Source organism: Sparus aurata, chromosome 15 (assembly GCF_900880675.1).
Source record: "Sparus aurata chromosome 15, fSpaAur1.1, whole genome shotgun sequence".
Taxonomy (NCBI): domain Eukaryota; kingdom Metazoa; phylum Chordata; class Actinopteri; order Spariformes; family Sparidae; genus Sparus; species Sparus aurata.
This window is the reverse complement of record NC_044201.1, coordinates 9,186,554-9,207,269: the sequence shown is the minus strand read 5'-3', so window position 1 is coordinate 9,207,269 and position 20,716 is coordinate 9,186,554. Positions and strand designations below refer to the sequence as shown.

The window sequence follows — 20,716 nt, the reverse complement described above, 5'->3', positions numbered from 1 at the left end:
AGGTTTAACTCAGTCTACATTGTTCCTGCACGGGGGACCAGTGGGTGCTTGTTTCATGTGTTCAGGACTGTGAGACAACAGACAGAAAACTCAACTCTCCCCAAAGAAAACCACTTTATTTCACTGTGACCCTCATTTCCAGAACTTACACACATTAAAGGTTTCATCATTTAATAATAGTCCTCAAAAAGTGTAAATCAATGCATTCTTAGAGCAAAATAAGCCACTATGAATTGTAGACAATGTGACCACATGCTGCAGTGAGCAGCAGCTCCCGCAGAGCGCCTCCATGCAGTCACCTGGTGGAAAAGAGCCACTGTGGCCCTCTGTGAGAGGGCTGAGGACCAGCTCCTCCAAAGAGAAGGCACACATTTCCAAAAATCCGTTGGCATTTCAAATACGGTCTACATAGATTTTCCTGATGAGTTACAGTCTGATCTTGTCAGGATAAAAATGACTATAAAATGTCTGACAAGGGTCATTTAAGAACAAGGAAGGATTATTCAAGTGAGGTATTGGAGCAACATGTAAAAACCATGAAATTTACTGTACCATCGACATGAGGAAAACATATCAAAAGACTAAATTTAGAGGAAGACAAGACAGCAAACATGTAAAGTGACTTGTGGAAAATGCAATGGTTTCATTACAGTAAACAACAACAATGGACATACAGTGCTTTTCACAATACAGTGACAGTTATAATACAAATGGCTTTGAGTGCACAGGAACCTGTGATATACTGTTAACATGGCTTTGTCGGCTTTTTGCTAGGTAAATACTTTCATGAAAGCCGTAGCATGGTATTCAAAGTAAATATGCATATAAAAGTTATGGAACCATTATAAAAAATTTAATCAGAATCTATAAAGGCCAAAGAAAGATGAAAAAGACATTAAGTTGCTTCGTTGTCATCCGGGCTGGCATTAAAACAAGTATTGCTCAACTTAAAACATGTAGAACATCATGGCAAACACACCAGATTTTGGCAATGACCGACATTTTTAACATTAAAGTGATATTTTACACTGGTAGAACATTATCATTGTTAACATGCATTCCTCCATACGAGCTGTGGCAACATCAGAGACAAAGAAAATGTAGACTGTTTCTCTTTAAGGATATCAAAATCAGTAAAATCAGAATCTTGGCGTTGTAAATTAAAAGATGTTTACTCTTTCATAGTTGCATAAATGAACAAGGGCTACATTCATTTTCAGAAAAGTGATGTAAGTATGAATAATTATGGTAAATAAAATGGCTGGTGTCATGCTTAAAGAGGAATGCAAGCTATGAATTTTATTCTACTGATGTAAAAAAAAAAAAAAAATATCACTTCACACGAGCAAAGTGCATAATAATCCTCCTGACATGAGACTTGACATAAATAACACATTACAACCAATGTCAACAAGTCAGTGCAATTAATTATTAGAGATCTATCATGACTATACTGTGTCAGTTACACGGAGTAGCTGACCATGATCATTATGTTTTGAGTTTTTAAAAATAAATGTGATATAAGAGCTTTAACGCTGGCCAATGCTTGATGGGAAAGTAAGCATGCAAGAACACAATTTTTTGCTAAATCTGATGAAGGGGGCAATATTTTAAGCGAAGTATATAGCTATTTTTATTCAATAATAATAATGATCAAGGGGTATTTTTGATAAATCTAATACTTTTCAACAAATCCACTCACGTTTTCTCTTCATTTCAGGCTGCAAATCCAAATAACACGAGGGAACAAGTAGCACAAAAAGCTTAACATTTCTCTGCATCTCCGTTCAGCTTTCAGCTTGAGGTCAACAGTGAGCCAGAAGTGGGATAAATCTCTGAGCCTCTGATCAGACGCTGCTCTGCATCTGGAACACACCTGGTGTTGATCAGTTACAGGTAAATGGCACCATTTCTCCGTGTCTTTTGTGCGTCTCACCGTGGCAGCCTCCGCCCGCTGTTCGTTAAGGAAAAACATTCACCCACAGCCAGCCCAGCAGCGTCCCGTACACCCAGGTTCTCACGTACAGTTTCCTGCCGTTCTCCGTCAGAAGCAACGGCAGTGTCAGTCCCCCCAAGATAACCACTGATGGGAGGGTTTTAGAGAGGTTCAGAGGAGACGGCTTGCCTTCCCCTGGGAACTTGCATATTTTGTCTGCATCCTCCGACTCGTAGAAATCCGTCAGCAGCCTGTGAAAAGACAGATAACTCTCTCAGGAATTCAGCCCGTCTTAGAAATGCACGAGAACTAGAAAAAGAAACTGCCAAGTGGAACAAAACAAAAACCTGTCTGACGAAAGTTCACATCAGGATTTTTTACAGCAGTTACAGCACAAATCCTGCCACTGAATCACAGTGTGGCAGTTTTTGTTGTAAATCTTTCTAACTCTCTATATCCAAATATTTTTGAGACAACAGCTATTATTTCAAAGTCTATACGACCCTTTCTGGACTTTTTCTGTTATGTAAACAGATTTTAGGGTAGCAATTAATTATCATTTTCATTATCCGACCCCGACTCTGGAACTCTTTAGATAGGCCTCTTAAGCTTATATCATCCTACAAAATGTTTAGGACTAGTCTGGTGAGGTATTTTCTAACCAGGCAAAATAATACTCATGTCTAGTATAACTGAACTGAATTTGTAATTTAATGGATATTTTTCACTCCATGTTTATTTGTTTATTGTGTCTTTTCTTTGTTTCTTTCCCTTTTTTGCTTTTTTTCTTCGTTTCTTTTTTATTAGTTAATCTGTTTTAGTGATTTTGTATTGAGGAGGAGGATTTTATATAAGCCCTTTGGGCTTCTTTTCCTCTCCTGCACAAATATTTGCCTTTGTATTATGAAGTATGATTCTGTTTTTTTATCATTGTGCATATGAATGAATAAAAAAAAAAAAATAAATATCAATTTTCTTTATCCATCAACCAGTAGGAGTGATATCGCAGGCATTTCCTATCTGCTGCTCAGAGTTTACAACCAGCTTTGCTCCCAGTAGATCACACACACGCATCAGTACTGACTGACTGTAATACTAACCAGTACCAACCGTGCAATTTCAATCTCATACTGTCATAATTTTGTGATTTAGGTGATAAAATCAGCTGTGCAATTTCAATAATCCTATGTGCAATGGAGAACTCAACTGTTGAGTTTGTTTTTTTTGTTTATATTGTCGTCACTTTTTCAGATTTAGCTTTTTTAACTCATATGTATTGATTTTTATTGATTCTCATCTCTTTTTTGCTTACATCTTACTACTGTTACAACATACATTTCCATAATGTGCAACTGATAAAAGGATTATCGTATGTTATCGTCTGATTTTAATGCCAGAAAATGGTAGAAACTGCCAATGAAAGTCTAAGATGACTTATTCAAATGGTTTGTCCCAAACGCAAACAAATATTCAAATTTGAGAAGCTCCAACCACAGAACATTTTTAGCCTTGTGCATCTTTTGGTTACAAGTTCATCTGGATGCCTTTTCATTTTTAATTTTTTTTTTTTTTTTACAGTTATGTTTACAGACTCTCTCCATTTCCCTACACTCATATTTTGAAGGTAATGCATTTGCCAAAAAAAGAGACAGAACACAGAGTTCCAGACAGATTTGATTGGAAGCATGTTATTATAATCGCTATTGTTAATTCCCTTGGCCACGATAATTGTGTGGTAAAAATCTGATATCCTGACGGCCCTCATTGAGACAAAAGGCTTTGGTACAAAGCAAGATAGACCCATATTTTGGTTGCAATAAATCTTGCAAACCTGAATTCCTATTCTTTTACAGCATTAAGGCGCTTTTGTTTGGTCATTGTTCCAACATGAATAGGATTCATTTATTTATTTAGAGAAGGTTCACATTTTTTCGCCCAGTTTGAGCACCACTGGTTATTACTCAAGGGGAGAATCAAGAAATTCAAGGACTTTCAAGGTACCTAAACCAAAAGAGTTCCAGATTATTGAAGCCTTTGCAATGACATCTAAATTGTAACAACAAATGCAATTGTGAAAAATAAAGTTCACAGAATCCCTTTATACCCACAGCAGTTTGTATATACCGTTTCTTTGTTTTGCCAGCTTTTATATTGATTGTATGTTTTGATCATGAAAATAACATTTTTGCTCATTTCGACACCGGGAGACAACAAACACACAAGCTTGGGATCATCTCATTTCAAACACCTAAAGATTTTTGATGAGCTATTTCGTAGGTGAGCCTCCAGATTAAGTTAAGGAGTGTATTTGAATTCAAGCATTTCCCTGACCTTTTTCACACTTCAGCAGAACATCAACTAGACGTATTATTTCCAGCTCATACAGACGCTAAGATACATATCTAACTCTCCCTACGAGTGGAGCTGTAAGGAAGCAAAACATAAAAACAAAAACAAAAGACATCTCACGACAGTTTACATATTGATTGAATAACATGCAATTTCGACATGATGAATTGTTCCACCCACGCACACTTACCGGTCCTTGATTTCGAAGCGCTCGTGCAGCCACCTGCGGAAAAACACTGGCTCTGGAGGAATTTCCTTTATGTCCACACGGTCGAAGTGTATGTGGACGCGGGGACATTCTTTGCACAGGAATTCTGTCAAACACAAAAAATAAAGAGACTAAACAAAAACAGGAAAAGCCTTTCAGCACAACGGCACGTACAGTAAGCTTTTTTAAAATCAACACGAGGTGACAATGATGGAGTGGAGCAGCTCTGACACTCTGACGCCAAGTCCCTTTGATTCAACAGAGGAAAGACCGGTAAAGCAGCATGGCGGTCAAACTGGTTAGATTCTCAGACTGACGAAGCACATCAGGTCAAATATGTCAGTCAGTCAAAACCAGTTTAATATCCCAAATCAGTTTAAATTGAATATTTTTTATTTGTTCGATAGGATAAAAACCCTCAGATCAGTTTTAACATTACGAAATCAATGTTCCCAAACCAAACCTTTTCAGTGTCAGAGCAGTGAGTAAAGAAAGAAAACCAAAGTGTCTGAGAAGGTCAGACATAAAAATGTAACAAGTGTGAACGCTCAAGGCTACATGCGTATCCCCAGAGACCTTCAAGTTCCTGTTTCCACAACATGCAATATTATCAGGAAACTTGGCTCTGCGGCCAAAAGAGGAAACCCGATCGAAGTCAGCAGCGAAAGATTGCTTCTCTGGTCGAGAGAGCACTTTCAGTTAGCTGCTGTGCTGCTTCAAATTGACCTTCAGACACAAAATGTGCCAGTTTAATAGACACTGACAACTCGATGAAAGCCGGATAGTGTGGTTGAAGGCTCAAGAGGAGAGACACACAGGCATGTAATGTTGCAGGGACACACATGAAAAAGCCAGAGTCAGTCTTGGATGAAAAGGCCACCTTCCTTCCGCGTACATTGAGGAGGTGAAGTGCTGTTTTCAACTCCTCAGACTCCAGACAAGTGTTTGGCATCAAGACACATTAACACTCATAAAAGAATTTCATAAATCAATCTCCTGAAAGAAAGCTGAGCATTCACTGCAGGTCATGTGTGTTGTTGAAGGAAATCAAGTGTTGTTTCATAGCGACCAACAACACCTCCTCATATAATCCCTTTAATAAACTATAGTTAAGCTGATTACTGACGCTTTTGTTTGGCCCAATACGCTATTGTTTAAGAGTCACATTTTTCGATATTTGAAAATCTGGGGCTGAGACTCAACAATCACCTATCATTCTCCAGAATAGCCCACCGCTGTTTAAGTTGTCTGGATATAAGGGGGGATACCAACCAGTGCCGGGGGGGGTGCAGGGAGCACATTTAGTGTCATTAAAGGCCCTTAACTGTTGATGACTTGTTATGCATCAAATTCTCAACTAGCAGGAAAGTGAATGACAAAATGTATCGGTTCTCATATCAAATTACAATTCAAAAAGCGAATATTATCTAGTAGCCAATTGTAGATGAGTTCATCTCAAGTCTAATAACGTTGCTAGAGAAAAGCATGATCAAAAGTAAAAATAATAACAAGCAAAGCTGAGCCAAAGAGTTTCATTTATAAAAATCGCAAAAATGACAAAATACCAATATATTTTTCCTCCCTCGGCCACAAAAATGACATGTTTGAGCTGTCCCAGTTAGAGATGATTGATCAATTACTGCATTTACAAAAGGTATGAATGTAGAATGTGTGAAGTATAACCTTCAGGGAAATATACTGGGGTTTTGTGGTTGTGCAGTATACTTTCATATATTCAATAATTTGATTGTGTCCGAACATTTTTTCAAAAGCGACAATTTGGAGCTGTGGCACTGAAACGTCAAGCTATTTTAAGCTACTTTCCTTTATTGCAATTAACAGCAAGTTTAAAGGGTATACCAAAAAGAATCAGACTCTTGTAGCTGCAGTGTGAACCCAGCCTCGAGTCACTGCCACCTCCCTGTGACATGACTAAAGTCACCTTCACCACATGGGACCAGGAAGTGCGTGATGAGAAGAATGCTTTTCTGTTCTCTCTGTTCTGTTTGCAAGAAACACATTGATGTTTATTCCTGAATGAAACGGGATGTTTTTTCAAACATTCAAAACGGTGCTTGTAGAACAACTGGGAACACGGAATAATCAAAAATGTCAAAACACACAGTCATGCTGTTTACAGGAAGACGTGGCTGTTAATAGGTAATGTTTGCTGTGTGATTAATTACTGAGAGAGGGTGGGCACAACGTTGCAAGGTTGTTACAATACATTCAGACAATGCCTGTGCATCTATGAATAGACCGATTAACAGAAAATAAAGGCAGGCTGCAGCTGCTATAGCTGACGGTCTGTTACTGTGTTTATATGTGGCGTTAAAAACTGATCCTGAGCTTTATTAGCTTTATTAACTGTTATTGACATGTATTTTCCATTACTATAATCAGGTTTCATTTTTGTGAGGCCGGCATGTGGGAAGGTTGCACTGATAATTTTCGTTCTTGTTGATTCTGGCAGCTCTGGGATTGAACCTCAATATGCAAATTTGCTTTGCAGGGCTGCCAGATTTATCAACAAGCGTGGCACACAGAGAGAGTCAAAGGAAGCAATGCTTTGGAAAGGTATCATTCAATTTTCAATTGTTTTTGTGAGGAGAGAATTATATAGGGATCACAAGCCTCAGCATAGACATTGGTCATTAAAAGTGCTTAAATTGAATATTTCAATAAATATATACAAATATACTATTAAAGTACTTATGATATAAATACTTTTTTACCCAAAATTTGTAAATGGGTTAGGCTATGTTAGGGTTGGGTTAGTTACCTTATCTCAACCCTAATCTATTTCCTAATGTTAAGTAAAAATTCAAGCACTTTTAATGAACAATGTCAACGTGTTTAACAATTTGTTTGAAGGAACCCTGGTTATATCTTTACAGACTGCATTTACATTTAGCTGAGATTTGATTGCAACGACAGCCAGACTACCTTCAGGCGGTACGATTCTGTTCAGATCACAATATGCCCTCTGTGCTTTTACACCCTGCATTAACAAGCATGTTTCCTCACCCACATAGGATATCTGGAAATAGATTGCATTGTAATAGCAAGAATAAATGGGTTCTAAGGCAGCAAATGGGATAACAACAAGTTGGTCTCACCACATTACTGTCCATTAATGAGGATAGATCAACAGGAATGGAGCCATGACTGGGCAAAACAGAATCGTTCTGGAGTCTCGTGGTGAAATTTAGGCACAATTTCAATGCCCCCCTAAGGGCTTTAGACCCTGAGCCTTCATGGACTTAGTCAAACACTTACGAGGTGACGTCAACTGAAAGAGGCTGCAAGAGGCCGAAATGGTATAAATAGGAATGCGACAGCATTAGGCATATAGTGGCCATTAAGGACCCAAAATGTCCGAGAGAAAGCAGTCGCGTACTTGACAATTTGACAGTGTGACAGCTCCAAATCCTTGTGGAACACACCTCAAACTCAGTGAGTCTGTGAGGGTGGACATTGGGATCGGGCCTAATTGAAAGAACACGTAAAACAAAGCTGCTGCCTCGCTCTCTCTGTCTCTACTCTTCTTCTACCTTGTTGGCTTTAATTGAGTCCCCTCCCTGGAGGTGAGCTTAAATTTCCAAATGTATTCCAGCTGCATGTGTCCTGTATGAGTTTAAACCTTAAAAGATCCAGTGGGTTTGCACAGAGGAAGTCATTGAAGGTCAAATGTCTCAGTCTTCTTCCTGTTTCATTGAGATTCCTAAGCAGGTCTGCTTACCTGGCATCGATGGTGCCGGTTTTCTTTGACCGGCGGTTTTCAGTGTTCCCTCGTAGGCCACGGTGATGTCATACACAGCATCCAGGTGGCCCCTCATCGTCTCGAGAGCTATGTGGGACGCCTTCATTCTGGGTGTGAGTGTGTGCCTCAGAATAGCCAATCCTACATAGAGGACACAATAAAACTCATAAATTTTTTATCTAAACAGATTATGTGATGGGTAGATTAACAGTTTGGACATTGAACATACGAGCCTACACAATAAAAGTTCTGTCAAACATCCTGGTGGCCCTTGAAATACTTTAAATCTAAAGAAATGAACATGGATATTAGAAAAGTATCACATAAAAACACAGTAATTCTATGTGAAAGCTTGTGTTTGGGTCAGTTACTGCGTAGTCTGTTGTCGGTGTGGCGCCGTCCTCCACTGTTAATACCTCACTAATAGCAGATAATGTCATGTGCACATGTCGGCGCTCCAGAGAGATTTATTTGGATTAATGGGGGAAGGTGATATTGAGCGCTGTGGTCGAGAGATAGGCTTAATCTCTGCAGAATAGATGCAGTTTGTGAGCTGACCTTAACGCCACACTGCACAATAGAATCATATCATGTTGATGCAACATGTTTATATATCTGTGAAATGTTAAAGCGACACTGAAAAATACATCACGGTTAAATATAAACAGCATTAAAAATGTGTTACTTTCACTTCATGCTGCAAGACTAAACTAGAAGAGGCATCTCCTTCAAGCACATTCTTTTCAGTTCTGTGAGTGAGTCATAAATTCTCTATCATCTGTAAGCAGCAAGCCCTTTTATTGCTCAAAACTTTGAGCCAACACTAGCTAGAATATTTAATGAGCTGTTAAGGTGGAAGCTGAGCAATTCCTGGCAACACACCAGCAATGTCCAATCCAATGACAATATCAATTAATAAAGTTGAAAAAAAAATTGAAGTTGAAATTTTTTTTAAAAAATATAGTTTAGTGAGTTTTGAGGCTGTATTATCAAGAAATGCTCTTCTGTTTTTTTTATACAAATTTCACTTTGTTGTGCAGATCTGAACTTGAATATACGATGCCAATCATGCACAATTTCAAACCAAAAATGTAACCTTAAAATCAAAGGTTTTATAAATTTGAATGCACATGATACTCATTGGTCAAACTGTAGCTTGCACTGGCGATCACAGGTCACACAACAAAACTTAGTCAGCTGTTTCACAGAATGAGTGGGCCGAGCTGAATTAGTATGCAGCAGTACAGCAGTAAATGGTAGCTATCGTCATGCCAGTACCTTCTTTCGAAGCAAAAGCCTGACTGTCAGCGATAACATTCTTGAGCTCTGGATTATACCGAGTTCCTTCTGGGAAAATGACAAGGTACATCTGTGGGGAGAAAAAACACGTGAGATGAAAGAGTCTTCAGAGTTGGTTCTTATTGCAACGGCCAAAATGGAATTTTTTACATTTAGAGGATTTGTTGAGCGAGTAACAAGGAAACTTAACACTGTGAAGAATTGATAATGAGAAGTTGTTCTAAACAACACTTAAGTTAGTTGGGATTACAACTGAACTAAAAACTCACTTTTTTTGGTATCCCCTTTTTTGCCCATTACACTGTGATGCCACTCTGGTTTATACAGATTTAATAATTACCAAGAAGTTGTAGCCTTCTAAAAATGTACTTTAGCACAAATAAATAATGTACATCCCAGACACACACACACACACACACACACACACACACACACACACACACACACACACACACACACACTCTCTCTCTCTCTCTCTCTCTCTCTCTCTCTCTCTCTCTAATCCCCCTCAGCTAAATCCAAAAAAGTGATTAAAAACAAGCTTTAAACAAGCCCTTTAAACACAATAACACACACTGCTGGTGAACCTTCCTGCACTGTGCGAAACTATGCACATCAACATCCTAATTACAGGGAGGTTAAGAAGGAATTTTTGGAATACTGAATTTGAGGAGATTATTGCAGAAAGATCTGCAGTTTAATGGGTGAAAGTTTAAAAGCAAGCTTGCAATGATTAGGAAAACCTGTCGAAACCTAGTGTGAAGATAATATCTGTCTTATAAGTTCGTGTTTGAAAGCATTACTTACCGGTGCTCCACATTGAGTTTGAGTGAGGAGCTTCTTCTTCATCGCCTTTTCATTGAACTTCGCACTTCGCTTCACGTAAGTTCCTCCATGCTAAAAGAGAAATATAATCTGATGACAACAGCAGTGCCAAACTTTGATTGAGCCTTAATTCACATCTGCACTTTACAAAACAACATTCAAATACTCACAGAGTTGCATTACCTGAGAGAAATACCATCCGTATAGCGGGAGCCACTTGAGTCCATCTTTAAGGACGTATCTGACGTGACCAAGAGCACTCTGCCTGATGGCGAGCATGTCGGCGATGATCCAGTCAGCTACCAGGAAAGCCATTGGTAAGGATTAGATATTCGCTCAATCTAAGTTTTGCATGAGAATAAGATTTCACAGCAGGATGTACAAATGTTTTACCTGTACATTGGTGATTGGACAGGTAGATCACATTCTCTTTGTTCTTTGGTATATCTCCATATATAACAACCTAGAGAGAAAGCAGGTTAAAGATGTTGCAGATGCCGTGTGAGTTTGCAAAATTATTCAACAATGAGATTATGATTCCTTTTATTTTTTATTTTTACATATTACACATTCAACTGCATCAGGGATTTAGCTCCAGTACAGATGGATTTTGCTCATTTTCACAAAAGCTAAACCATCGTGGACTGCAGCTTTTCAGTAAGCCCAAGAGGATTTAATGAAAAGGTCCCTTCCAATCTACTCATGGCGGGCAGTTTTATCACACAAATCATATCCGAGACAAAGGTGGACCAGCTACAAACCTATCACTGTTGCTTTTGTGCACACCCTAACGTCCAAACATACCAGCTGTGTGAGGAGTGCCAACAAAAGGGCAGAAGAATGCAGACTTTCTAGACATGCACCTAGTTCTACAAGATCTTGTTTAGGAGCTTGTGTCTGGCTCCATCTGCTTTTTTGTTTATTTCAGGAGTATTTTATTTTAGGTAGCCAACTGCAAGTTCAGAGCCTGCAGGTTCCCCCTAATAAGCACCCCATCAACTTCTGTTTTCCACTTTAACGATCAGATGTACTGAGACTTTACATGCAGTAATTGAGGGACCACTCACCTCGACTCCTGTGTAGTTTTCAAAGAAGAAGAGGACCATACTCTGGTAGATGCAGTACAACCGGTCGTCCAGCTTGTGATACACTCTCGTTGGTAGGACAGTAGAAAGTAAGCGCCATGCCCCCCATGACAGCAGATAAGCCGGGGCTGTCCCCAGCATGATGGTGGCTGGCAACCAGTACCGCAGCGAATATGTGTGCACAACCAAGGAGAGCAGCATGATCCTACCTCAGGCTCAACTAAAGTAACAAAAAATCCCTGAAAGCAGACCGTAGGTCTCAGTACTAAGCACTGTTATTAACGACAGTGCACCCTATCTATCCCACAGCACACCTGGCCTACTTTCAACACACCTGCCCTGACAAGTCAGCATAAGAAAGTGAGGAAGCAGCTGCAGCAAGCAAGAGCGGAGTGAGGAGCTAGCTTGCTAAAGCTAATTTTAACCTTGTGTGCAAACCGCAGTTAGCCGAGTCGGCTTAGGCATTAACGTTCACCCATGCTGCAAGACAAAATCAAAAATTAACAGCAGCTATCTAACTAGTATCAACATCTCAGAAGAGCAAAGCAGAGCACAACCTCAAACCGAACTCCGAACATTTACAGTGCAAGTTAAAAGAAAGCGTTAGCAGACTATTTAACGTGTTTAACCAGACAGGAAGTTTTAACAAACGCTACATTTGACGTAAAATGTCCTATCTAACGTGGCTGCGATGACAAAGTGTTACGCAAACGTCAACTCAGTTGTTAAAAGGCAAAATATTTTCTATTTCCTGTCGTAGTTCTTCATCTTTATCCAGCTAGCTGTTCGTAAACTAGCTCCTTGCAGCAAATGTCACACACGCCTCCCTACTACGTAATGACACCCCGTAACATCGACGAAGCCCATTGGTCAAGTGACGTAGAGGACCGCAACCAATGGGCGGCAGCGCACCATGAGTGCCATATGCTCCAACATTAAAGGACTATTACACTATTTCCTGATTAACTCGACATTTTCAAACAAGTTTCCACAAATAACATTTTTTATTTTCTTACATTTATTTGTCAGGGACAATATACAAAAACATTAATCTCAAACACGATAGAACCGTCTTAATGAAAAATTCACCCCAAAAATGAAAATTCATTCATTATCTGCTCACCCTGAAGTTGGAGGAAGTTTCATTGTCCACAAAATATTTCTGGAGCTTCACAACAAGACAGTGATGCAGCATTCTCCTAAACAACGGAAGTAGATGGGGCCGGTTTTAAAACGTGAAAAAAAAAAAACAGAAAATGGCTCCATACAACTCGTCCAACGTAACCCAAGTCAAATTGATTTGAAAAGATAATATTTGTACCCTCAATCTTTTTTGTCCACATCTACTTCAGTTCATCAGGAGAATCCTCCAATGCTGTTTGCTGTGAAGCCCCAGAAATGTTTTGAGGACTACAAAACTTCGCCTGACTTTTGAATTCATGAGGGTGAGTAGATGATTACTAATTTCTTTATCTAAAGTCTTACTTACCAGTCCTTTTGCAAAATAATTAATTAACCTGGTTTGAACCTTAATACCTGCGGTGCATAATTCAAATAAATAAATTCCAGTTTCATATTTTATGAAAAGTGGACTAGATATGATTCAGTAATCTTTTGTAGTGCAGGTGTGGAGATCACAGGGGTTGTAGCTTAGTATGCTATTAGTAATATCACAGAAAAATAACAGAAATAAAAGTCTTTACTGGATTTGGCCTACTGATGAACAAGGATGGTTCGATTGCAGTTTGTGACTCTTTTTAGGTGTTACTGCAAAGGACTAGTGTGCTTTTCGTGTGTGTGTGATTTTACTCAAAAAGTTGGGAGCACAGACAAGGAGCCACATAACAGCTACAAATAAAAATGTCGATTTACTTTGCAAATATCAATAACTATATCCAAGAACATGTATATCATAGTGCACAAATGTCGAATACTAAAACGAAACTGTCATCACATATAAATGGACTTGCATTTCTACAGCGCTTTTCAAGTCTCCTGACCGCTCAGTGCTTTTTACAACACTTGTCACATTCACACACATTCATAGACTGATGGCAGAGGTCCCAACTGCCCATCAGAAGCAATTTGGGGTTCAGTATTTTGCTCAAGAATGCTTTGACATGTGGCAGGGGGAGCAGGGGATTTGAACCAGCAACTTCCCGAGTACCTACTGAGCTACAGCTGCCCCCACCTCTCTCCAGTTTAATCCATGAAGTCTGTATGTAATTTATTTTTATTCTATATTCATTTTTCCTTGTATTCATTATTTATGTTTTTATTCGATCATTCTTTAGTTTTTATTGTATTTTCCCAAACATTATAACACATATTTTATTGGGTTTTCTTTCTTAAAGGGAGTTCTGATGGCTTCTTGACCTCTCCTGATACAACTCTTATCTTTTAATTATCTGATTTTATGTAATCTTATGTGTGTAAATAAAATACAATACAATTGCTGTTTAGTAGTTTTATATGTTAACATACAATATCAAACAACACATCTTGCATATATTCAGTACTTTATAATAGAAACTGCGGTGTATGAGACTCTCAAGTAAGTATCATAGTATTTGAGTAAACTAGCGGCTTTCCATCTCTGCTGCTTGAACATGACTGACAAATGTGAGTGCAAACTGTGATACATCAGCTTGTTCATCAGTTGTCTGTCACCCAGTGACACTGCTGAGTGGACCCCAACAGCACTTCAACAGATTGATCCATCACAACAAAACGTCTTCGTCCTTTTTCAAAATCAAGCCGTCATTCTCAAAAGGGTGCTAAACCAATCATACCGTGATTGTAAAAAAAAATAAAAAATCGTACAGTTACATTGAACTCATCACAGTTAATAATAATAAAACCCAGAAAACTGATAAGTACTGATTACTGATGATGATAAAGTGATTAAAGTGAGCTTTACTCTTATACAGCTTGTCACTTCACAGAAAATGAACAAAAGCACAATTAACGTTTTTTAAAAAGCGTTTATTAACAATGACATACCAAAACATTTGTATAAAGGACACAGTATTTCATCTCCATTAGAGTGTTGAACTGGCTCAGCAAGTATTTTTAAAATCGTATAAAAGAGATATAAAAGTAAAACTATCTAGCTCAAACTCATGTCTTATAATGAGATAATTACATCACATTGTTATGCAGTAGTGCTTACTACAATATGAAACAAAAACAATGCAAATAATAATAAAGGATAGCACATACACTCTGTCAAAGCAGATTTCCACGTTTCACAGTAACTTAGACCATTGTTGAATGGTTTCCATGGTAAACTGGGACTAAATGTCTTTAAAAAGGGAATTTTTAAGAGGATTTATAAAAAGCCTCTGAGCACATTGTAAAGCACGATGACAAAGCTTCACAAGAGGAACAGTGCAAGTCAGAAATTGATGGTATGAGAACAGGCACTGTCCGGCATAAAATTATTAAAACTAAACTTCACAGCCATAACCAATTTATATTCAACAGCTTTCACTCCAAGTCATAGTTGTCGTATGACAGCTGCTTCAAATGTGTGATACTATCTGAAACACAATCATAAAAAAAAGAGAAGTAAGTGACATGAAGAAGGTGCCGAGAATTTACCACAACGATTAGCAGGAAGCATCTTACCCAGCACCCACTGCTCAGACAGGATCCTGCTTCCCTCTGGTCTCCTGCCGCTGTACTTCCCGATGCAGATACCCGCCTGACGCACGCTTTTGCAGACAGTTCCTCCACAGAGCTGGATCAGTTCCACCAGACTCTGAGTGGGCGGCTGGGAGTGCTGGGACACAAACATGGCGGGCTGGCTTTGGAACAGGTCCTGCTGGTGCTCCCCGGCAGACAGGTGCCTCTGGAGACGACAGACCTGGGCAGAGAAACTGATGGTTAAATACCGTAACTGATTTCAGAGAGGTTCAATTATGACACACCTGTTCACCTGCTCTGTTCAAGAAAAACACCAGAAGAACAGATAACAGCTCTGCTTCCCCAACAGTTTTTTTTTTAAAAGAATCTCATGATAAAATTTCATCATTTGCCTTGTTGAAGTTTAGAGAAATATTTGAGATTTTGAGAAATACCCTTTCCTGCATTCTCTGCAGGCTAAATATGAAGCTCCCTCCAGCAGCTCGTTACTTTAGCTCAGAACGAAGACTGGAGGCAAAGTCTCCTCTGATGTTCACTAATTAACACATTCTATCTCCTTTGTTGAAACTGTACAAAAACAGACGTGAAAAGACATTAATTCACTGTTTTAAGGAGGGTTATGTGTCGGACTATTTCTTGGCTGGGAGCAGTTGCTAGGCAACCAGCTGAGACTTAAGAAGTTGCTGCTCCCTGCCAATGATCAGTTTTATTCCCATTGAAATATGTTCTGCTATTATTGTAATTGGCTGTGTTCTGAAAGGTTTTATGTGAACACAAGTTGTTTTTAGTATCAATCTAATTTTGTGAAATCATCTTTTATCTATTAATTGACTGTAATTTGTATTTAACCTGTCAGTTTCAAACCAAGTCAGCTCAAGATTACTAGTTCTAACATCCAGAATCAGTTAAACCTGCACAGGTGTTTCCAGTCACTCTGACTAATGTTATCTCTAGTCAGGTGGAGGCATGTTGGAGCAAGTTACCAACTAGGACAGAATATACAATAGGCATGTTTTGTCACAGCAGACATTTTGACTTGGCACAATAGGAAGAACACAGGTGTTACTAATCACATTAATGATGGCTCAGTTGTATTTATGTGTCCCGGTATGCCAAGTGCGACAGAGAGCCAGCCTGCACAATACCAGCAGCCTGGAACTGAAGCAGCTACATAAATTCAGCCATCATCAGCTTTAATCTTTACACCTGTACTTTTCAAGCACCTACGGAGTCCTGTGAAAAGGTCTAACTGTGTCAGAAATAAAAACACCGCTCTAAGCACTAACAGTGTAATAATGAGTTAATGTTTGCTCTGAGACATTGTCGTGTTATTGGCATACTTCCTGGCATTCATTGTGTGTTACAGTTTACAAGAAACATTCTCTCCTGTAGTTCTAGTGAAGCCCATGTTTTTCCCGTTTGATGGCTGTATCTGATGTGAGTCACAGGTTTTTACATGACAACAATGCTACAAGAGATAAAGACTTGTCACCCTGCAGAACACCAACCTGCCCTGGGATCGTCTTTTGCCTAAATCTAGCAAATGTGCATCATGTTGTTGTTGATTTGTGTGTTTTGTGCCTGATAAATGAATAACTTTATCCCTGCTTTGAAACTGTAGCTCAATACCCAAACTGGCCTGTAGGTGGCTGCTTGTGATCGAGCAGAAGCACATGAAAAACAGACCCTGGAAGGACACTCGTATGCTGAATGAAAGCCAGTTTTAATAGCAACATTTGCTAGCATGAGTAAACATTTCTAAGTCAACGCAGAATGTTACATAACATGTGTATGACTGTTTGTAACTGCAGAATAACATCAACAAATTACTCAGCACTAAATCAAACACAATGTTAAAGCAGTCTGGTCTTTCATTTTTTAAGTAATAACAAATTCCATCAAAATCACATTAACTGATTAAGCGGCTCAAAGGTGAGCTACAATGACATCTTCTGAGCCTGGTTTATTTCAACAGCCCACAGACGGTGATGTCAGCTTTGCCTGACTAAGTGAATGTCTTTGAGGTTGTGTTTCTTTTTGGGTTTGGTGAGTGATGCTCGAAGCTCTCACTACAGGCCTGCCTGCCGGATAACAGGGGTCGGCTGCTAAACTGAAGGCCACAATCTGCTCTATTCTAAGTTGAATACCGGGGAAAAAAAAGCTTAAAGGCATTTTAGTCCTTTTGTCAATGTTCACACAGGTTTTACTTCACGTCAAGTAATCGGGGTCAGGTTATCATTAACCCACATTGTGCACTTTAAAAGGAATGATTGAACACCGTATGTAAAGGTCTATTATGCGAGAGGGAAAAACAGGCCAACACCAAAAAGGCAACATAAAAGAGAGCTGACAGAACAAAAGAAGTCCACATACACACATGAAGCATCTGCAAACAAGGCTTAGAAGAGTTAATAAATATTTATAGAATACATTTATATGATAAACATATCAAATAAATACAAGATTTCACACTGCTTCTAACAACATGACACGTAAAATTGTCTGATCAATTTAATTTGGTATTGAATGTATATACAGAGAATATGTGTCAAGATTTGTGGACTTAAAGGGTAACTCAGTAGTGTAAGGCCTTTTGCGGCTCCAGAAGAAGCTGCATGTAATCTTACAATAATAAGAGTAATGTCACTCAGTGGCTAAGTTGCTTTGTAGGTAATGTAGGCACCATGTTTTGAAAAGCAGTCCAATGGTTGAGCATTAAACTGTAGAACTGCCTGACTCAAGATGGACAGTTTTAAAACAAATGATCACCATTGATACAGTAGAACCAGAGATATGACCTTTTCTATACCACACATTTTTCTTACTTTTCAAAACATTACCGACAATGCACCTCAGCTACTGAGCAACATCACTGGAAGCAGTTTATCAGATTAAATGTGGCTTCCTCTGGAGCCACAAATGCTTTTAAACCACCCTTTACGCATGCAGTCGTACACCCCAAGACCTGTAAACACACTTTAATGTGGAAAATCGTTTTCCCCTTCGGTGCAAATGACCAAACAGGCATGGGCAAGGGTCCTCCATTAAGTGTCATCAAACACACAGCCATCCACTTACTGTGGTGTGTTCAACAGCAGTTTGGATTTGCGTAAATTTCATATCTGGTATACAACTGCATTAAGGATACCTTCAACATGACCTGCAACTCTCTGTTTCTTACGATGGCCCTTTGCTAGAATAAAACGTAAGCGCCGTCAAGCATGACACCAAAAAAACCTGTCTGTAAACTAGCCCTGAGCTGCAGCCTGTTTGTTGCATTTGTTGTTTTTCTTTTAAAATCTCTTGAGGATGGGTCATGGAGATGTTAGCAGCAGCAAGCCTTCTGTGATAAACCCTCTTGAATTTGTTGCACGAGTAGCAGAGTACAGTGCCAGCAACAATTTATCTAATCCTCACATGGGAATTCCCTTTTCCTTACTCTGGCAGCACAATCAATATCTTTGCAGCCACTAATACACAGATACGTTTATCTGCAGAGATGCAGGACGGACCGGCAGACGGCTTGTGCAGCTGTGTAACAATCAATACAAGGCAGGAAATAATGAAAACTAACAGCCCTGTTTAATGAAATAAAGCATGTGCATGATAGTGCAGCAGAAGTGACAATGTTTGAGAACAGTTTAGTGTGTGGTATATTCACGCACAGGGATGTGGCTCAGTGTGACTTAAATAAACATAAAACAAAACTGTTACCATTAAATCTACGGCCTGAGTGATTCAGCCTGAACACCTGAATATGTCAGCTTTTTTGGAACGATGATAAGTCCTTCCTCTTTGGTAATGTGCCTTAAATATGTTGCATTTCCTTTATACAGTAGCCGTTACATCAGCCTACTTCCTACAATTCTGTTTCTATCCAACTGCAGAGGGCAAATCTAAGGCTTTCCTGTCAAAAATGTAGTATGGTGCAGTCGACCTTAAAATTGTGGTTATGCCAATCACCGTTACAGATGGGCCGAGGTCCGTCAGATTTTTGAAGATTTTACTGCCAGGGTGAGTAAAGAATGAAAGAGAATCAATCAACAGGAGAGAGTCTGCAATTGAGGCACATTCTTGCAGTAAAGGACATAACATCCTCCTGTGTCAGTGCCCTTCCTGCACAAGACACCTGCTTTCTGTACCCTAAAGTGACAAGAGAGCCACCAGACAGCAAAATTTGTCAGGTTGGGAAAATGTTGCAATTAGTGAAAAACACCAAAAAATGTCCATTTGTGCCTTGCAGGCTAATCATGAAGCCAGGTAAAGGTTGTGCATGGCTGTATGGTTATATGTTGTGGGAAGCCCACACATCAGTCCACTGATTTTCTAGTGACACAAGCCAGAGGTATGACTCATTTTCAAAACAATTTTCTACTAAAAAACAGTTTTTTTGAGCCGCAGAAAAAAAGCTACAAACACAATCATGTTCTTCACAAAGAATGTCAATATAAGCTATTAAAAATGACAACACAGTCAACAATAATTTGGCAAAACAATCAATCTTTTAAAAGTCACACTCAGTATTAACAGTTACACTAAATGTGAAATTCATTGGGGAATAGCTCATCTGTGTGGGATTCCTTTTTGTCGTGCTATTTAAAGCTAGCATAGACATAAACGCTTGGGACATGAGACAGAAAACGCCCACAACCAGCCCACATATTCAAAATCTGACAATGTCACTGATCCAACAACATAGCCTCACTCATTAAAAAGCTTTTTTGCATTGTTTTGTAAAAGAAAACAAAATGACAAACCGCTTTCCCACAACGTTCCTGATCGGAGAGGGTAAGAGCAGACAAATCTCATTACACTTGTGACTCAGACAGAGATCTGCCAAGCACATCTAATCTTTGATTGCATAAATCTACCCAGAAGCAGATGCAAATAAAAAAGTCATGATGACTTGTGGTCAGAGGTCATTAAGTGGCAACTTTAGTTGCACCAAAAACCGACTTTATGGACCCTGAGACCCAAAGGAAGATCTGGGAATGTTGGATTGTTTTATATCATTATGAACTTGTGAAATCAACCCAATTGGTGTATAACAATGAAGAATTTATATAAAGAACAGTACTTAGAACAGTGGGTAGTTGATGTTGATTCAGAATGAAACAAGATGGGGTGCATGACAGAGGGCGCATGTTAATTTACATTTAACATATTTCATGGTATAAATGTTTTTGTACTTGTATGCTACCTTTGTTTTGTTTGTCGTCACTCTTTTGTTATTATATTGTTATTATTATATTCTGGTCTTCGTTTTGTTGATGTTTATGCGCACATTCTATCTTGAGAAATCTAAATAAAATCTTATTAAAAAAATCAAATAAATACAAACTAAAAAAAGAACAGAAAACGTCTCAGGAAAAGGAAGTTGTTTTTTGCTTTTGATTTGGCATCTTGAAGGGGACTAAGGCAGTTGTTGCGTGGAAAGAGTTAATAATGTCTTCTTCCTTTGAATCTCCCATTCAGAGATGCTGGTGTGTTTCTGGTAGGCCGGGAAACATTCTTCAATGAATGGGATGGACACTGCTACTATCACAGAGTGTGCCGACGGTGGACAGCTGCATCCTGAGAGGCCGTTCAAGAGGAGAGGAGAA

General features: G+C 39.0%; 2 protein-coding genes and 1 long non-coding RNA gene across 7 annotated transcripts in view; 1 reads left to right on the top strand and 2 right to left on the bottom strand.

The window, feature by feature from the left end:
• Positions 1-95: 95 nt before the first annotated feature.
• agpat5 (1-acylglycerol-3-phosphate O-acyltransferase 5 (lysophosphatidic acid acyltransferase, epsilon)) lies at positions 96-12,319 on the bottom strand. The gene is made up of 8 exons (XM_030441456.1): positions 11,448-12,319; positions 10,774-10,843; positions 10,564-10,679; positions 10,363-10,452; positions 9,535-9,625; positions 8,236-8,397; positions 4,476-4,599; positions 96-2,187 (listed from the first exon to the last, which is right to left on the bottom strand). The coding sequence occupies exons 1-8, from the start codon at positions 11,664-11,666 to the stop codon at positions 1,962-1,964; spliced, it is 1,098 nt and encodes a 365-aa protein (XP_030297316.1). The 5' UTR covers positions 11,667-12,319; the 3' UTR covers positions 96-1,961.
• On the top strand, positions 10,611-20,667 carry LOC115596424 (uncharacterized). Its single transcript, XR_003986895.1, has 3 exons — positions 10,611-10,697; positions 12,818-12,910; positions 20,589-20,667. It is a non-coding gene; the product is annotated as an uncharacterized LOC115596424 (long non-coding RNA).
• Positions 14,430-20,716, bottom strand: part of mcph1 (microcephalin 1) — a 31,882-nt gene continuing 25,595 nt past the window's right edge. For 2 of the 5 annotated variants that reach the window (XM_030441413.1, XM_030441414.1), the window contains exons 14-15: positions 15,096-15,333; positions 14,430-15,007 (exon numbers count right to left, since the gene is read on the bottom strand). In XM_030441413.1, the coding sequence (XP_030297273.1) occupies positions 14,955-15,007; positions 15,096-15,333 (291 nt within the window). In that variant the 3' untranslated portion in view covers positions 14,430-14,954. Of the gene's footprint in view, positions 15,008-15,095; positions 15,334-16,817; positions 20,688-20,716 lie in introns of those variants that run through there. The other 3 variants (XM_030441415.1, XM_030441416.1, XM_030441417.1) reach the window with 3 other exon arrangements.

Coding starts and splice junctions, on each gene's coding strand:
- agpat5 (XM_030441456.1), bottom strand. CDS start 11,666: ATGCTGCTCTCCTTGGTTGTGCACACATATTCGCTGCGGTACTGGTTG. Junction 10,453..10,563: donor ACGGATGGTATTTCTCTCAG/GTAATGCAACTC, acceptor TTTCTCTTTTAG/CATGGAGGAACTTACGTGAA. Junction 8,398..9,534: donor GGCTTTTGCTTCGAAAGAAG/GTACTGGCATGA, acceptor TCCTCTATGTAG/GATTGGCTATTCTGAGGCAC.